Here is a 3,288-nt window from a genome sequence, read left to right as displayed (position 1 = left end):
CGTGCAATTAAGCCCATCTGACCAAACGGCGTTATCCACCGTTAGTCAACCATAATTTTTTTTATTTTTTAATTAAAATATGGGGCCCACTGGTAATCCTTCCTCAATCCCTGCCAGCATCATCAGATTCGATCCCCGTTGCCATTTCTACAACCACTACCGTGATACTCAACACCAAATCAGCCGGCAACTCCCGCATCTCCGAGCTCCCCCTCGACGGCCTCGACCTCTCTGGCAAGATCGGTCGAGGCCTCGAGAAGCTCCAGTCCCTCAAGCTGCTCTCCCTCTCCAACAACAACCTCACCAGCATTATCACCCCCGACCTCGCCCTTATTCCCAATCTCGAGCACCTTAACCTCAGCCCCGACCGCCCTCTCTTATTTTGGGGGTTTGGTGCTTGGAGGTCAAAGTGGAAGGGAGAGGATGACGGGATGTTTATTTTTTTTTTCTCTCTTATTGATTTGAAAATACACCATCTTCAACTTCAATCTTTTTCTTATGAAAAAAAAAGAACCATATCACTAAAAATCTCAGTAGAGAAACAATTAGATAAAATAAATAAATTTGAAAAAAAAGAGCTATGATGAATTGATGTCAAAAATGGGAGAGGTGGGGAAATGAAGCTCTCGAAAATCTTTGTGTTGACGTCGCTCTTCTTATTCAAAGTCGCAGCGCATCTGGAGGAGGTTGCCGGTGGAGGCGCCAACGATGATGGTGTTCCAGGGTCCTCCTTGTTGCGGAGGTACACCAAGAAGAGGCCACCCCTGACGGCAAATTTGCAGCCAATGCGGGGAACGCTCATGGGGTGGCGACATAGTATTTGAACGACAAGGGCGGAGGAAAAGCTTGAAGAATGGATTTACAATTAGAGAGAGTGAGATTTACATGAGAGAGGGTATTATAAAATTTTTTTAAAAAAAGTTTGATTAACGGTGGATAACGCCGTTTGGTCAGAGGGGCTTAATTGCACGGTTTTTTTGAGTTCGGGGGTTTAGTTGCACACACAGTGAGTAAGAGGAGTTATACGCTATAAGGGCTACCACTTAAAGGGCCTATCTGCACCTTTTCCCTATTAATTTTTGCCTTCTTTGACCTTCTTGCTTCTAAATACCCATCATCGTCATCAGAAGTTAGACCAACATCACGTGAACTTCCGACTGCCAACTAAGCTCTAGTTCCACCGAAAGTCAAACTCATGTGAAAATTGCAACAAAAATATAAATTCATTTATTTTTTGGCTTAATTGAAAGTTCAGGTGAAAATTACATTTTTTTTTCAAAATTCATGTATTTTTTTTTATCAAAACCCCAAAATTTAATTGGATTTAATATTATAATTCAATTTTTTTGTTATGTTCGTCTTTTAAAACTCAAATCAAGCTGAGCCGAAAAATTAAATTGTTTTAAAAATAAAACCGAATCAAATCAAAAAACTGAAAAAATTGAACCATATTTTAATATTTCGATTTTGAACGGTTCGGTTCTTAAGTTTCAAATATTTTGCTCATCCCAAATGAATAGCATTGCTAATTGTGATTTTTTTAAAGTTAGAATCCACAATTAAGATAATTTCAGGATTAGAAAGTAAAAATTAATAATAAGGGTAAAATTATCGTCTTACCCAAAAAAATGATTAATTTAAAAATACTTTTTATTTTTGTTATATAAGAATCGATCATTTTGTATATTGACTTATTTTTATTTTTATTTTTAGCTATTGAATAGCCACTTATGCGTTTATGAGTAGATATTTATTGTGGTGATCTATGAAACCAGTTATGCGTTTATTGATAGAGCATTGTACTTATATTTTATCATTGATTTATGATTAAAGGCAGTCATATAATCAAGCAATGCTTGAGCATGGAGGCTTCTAACCAATGAGAATTCGCTGATTGCTCGCTCTTTAAAGGCCCGGTACTACCCACGTAATGATTTGCTCCTTGCTAGAAATGCTCATAATCCATCTTTTGTTTGGAAAAGCATTCTAGTGGGCAGAAAATTACTTGAAGTTGGCGTGGCTTGGAAGTTGGGTAATGGAGAACGCATTCGAATTGGCAAGGATCCATGGTTACCAAAAGGGAATGGTGGTTTTGAGGTGGCGAAGGTGGCTGATGAGGCGAAGCTCATTTCTGTTGCGGAGCTGCTGGAGGATGATGGAAGCTCGTGGGATTTGGGAAAATTGGAGAAGACGTTGGTTGGAGAGGATAGGTGGAGAGTGACGGCCCAACTTCGTGGTAACCCCCAAGAGAATGACAAGCCTTTCTGGCCGGACGGAAAACTCAATAACTATTCTGTTAAGGCAGGTTATAAATTGGCTTTGGAAATTAAAATGAGAATGGAGGCCTCGTCGTCCTACTCTTATGGGGGTTTATGGAACTAGATCTGGAAACTTGAGGTCATTCCGAAAGTGAAATTATTTATGTGGAAATGTCTCGCTCAAGCACTCCCAACAGCAAAAGCTCTTCGAAGCCGGAATATTGATGTGGATATTTGGTGTCGTAGATGTGGCCTTCATGAGGAAACGTTGGAGCATGCTCTTAGGGATTGCGATTGGGTGGAGGCTTTGTGGTCGGTTTCCCCCCTACGACTCCCACCCATGTCCGGTGAATGCTCGATTATTGACTGGTTTGAGAAGATCCAAAGTTGTCCAGATCATCAGGTTCATGCACACTTTGCATCGCTAGCATGGAGTATTTGGTACTCGAGAAATTTACTCATTTTTCAGCAAAAGGAAATCTCCCACCTGGAGTGTTTGGTGATTGCAAATCAAGCGTGTTGGAAGCCCCCTCTGCGTGCGAGTACCCAACATCCACAAGCGGTCACTGTTACTTGTGATAGAGAAGGACAACGGAAGATTTCGTGTGATGTGGCGTGGAATGGAGGGAATGGGATTGGGATTGGTGTGGTGATGACAACGGAGGATGGTGGTGTGGTGGGATGCAGGTACGGATTCATTCATGGGAATTTCTCGGTGCTGGAAGGGGAAGCTTTGGCACATCTTGAAGGCATGCATTTAGGTCGGGAAAACAGAGTTGAAGACGTTATCTTCGAAACTGACAGACAATCCCTTTATTGGTTGTTACTTAAGCGAGAGGAAGATCTTTCCTACTTGAGAAACACGCTGCGAGATATCAACAGGGAGATGGATTCTTTTAGCCACGCAATGCTCAGCTGGACGCCCAGATATGGAAACATTGTTGCTGACAAGCTTGCTTCTTTTGCTTTATGTAATTTTTCTTCTCTTTCGTCTGCTTTGGTTCTACCTTTTGATGTAAACATTCTTTGA

General features: G+C 41.1%; 1 protein-coding gene across 1 annotated transcript; it reads left to right on the top strand.

Moving 5' to 3' along the window:
* Positions 1–617: 617 nt before the first annotated feature.
* On the top strand, positions 618–3,288 carry LOC130998268 (uncharacterized). The gene is made up of 3 exons (XM_057923699.1): positions 618–742; positions 1,983–2,305; positions 2,444–3,288. The coding sequence occupies exons 1-3, from the start codon at positions 618–620 to the stop codon at positions 3,286–3,288; spliced, it is 1,293 nt and encodes a 430-aa protein (XP_057779682.1).

The sequence above is a fragment of the Salvia miltiorrhiza genome, chromosome 8, assembly GCF_028751815.1.
Source record: "Salvia miltiorrhiza cultivar Shanhuang (shh) chromosome 8, IMPLAD_Smil_shh, whole genome shotgun sequence".
Classification (NCBI taxonomy): Eukaryota; Viridiplantae; Streptophyta; class Magnoliopsida; order Lamiales; family Lamiaceae; genus Salvia; species Salvia miltiorrhiza.
The sequence above is the reverse complement of the archived record's forward strand: the minus strand, read 5'-3'. Positions and strand labels throughout refer to the sequence as shown.

Excerpts from the sequence above, each read along its gene's own strand:
- LOC130998268 (XM_057923699.1), top strand. The coding sequence starts at position 618 with ATGAAGCTCTCGAAAATCTTTGTGTTGACGTCGCTCTTCTTATTCAAA. Across the intron at positions 743-1,982 it reads GGGTCCTCCTTGTTGCGGAG|CATTCTAGTGGGCAGAAAAT; the intron begins GTACACCAAGAA and ends TGTTTGGAAAAG. Across the intron at positions 2,306-2,443 it reads TAACTATTCTGTTAAGGCAG|CACTCCCAACAGCAAAAGCT; the intron begins GTTATAAATTGG and ends GTCTCGCTCAAG.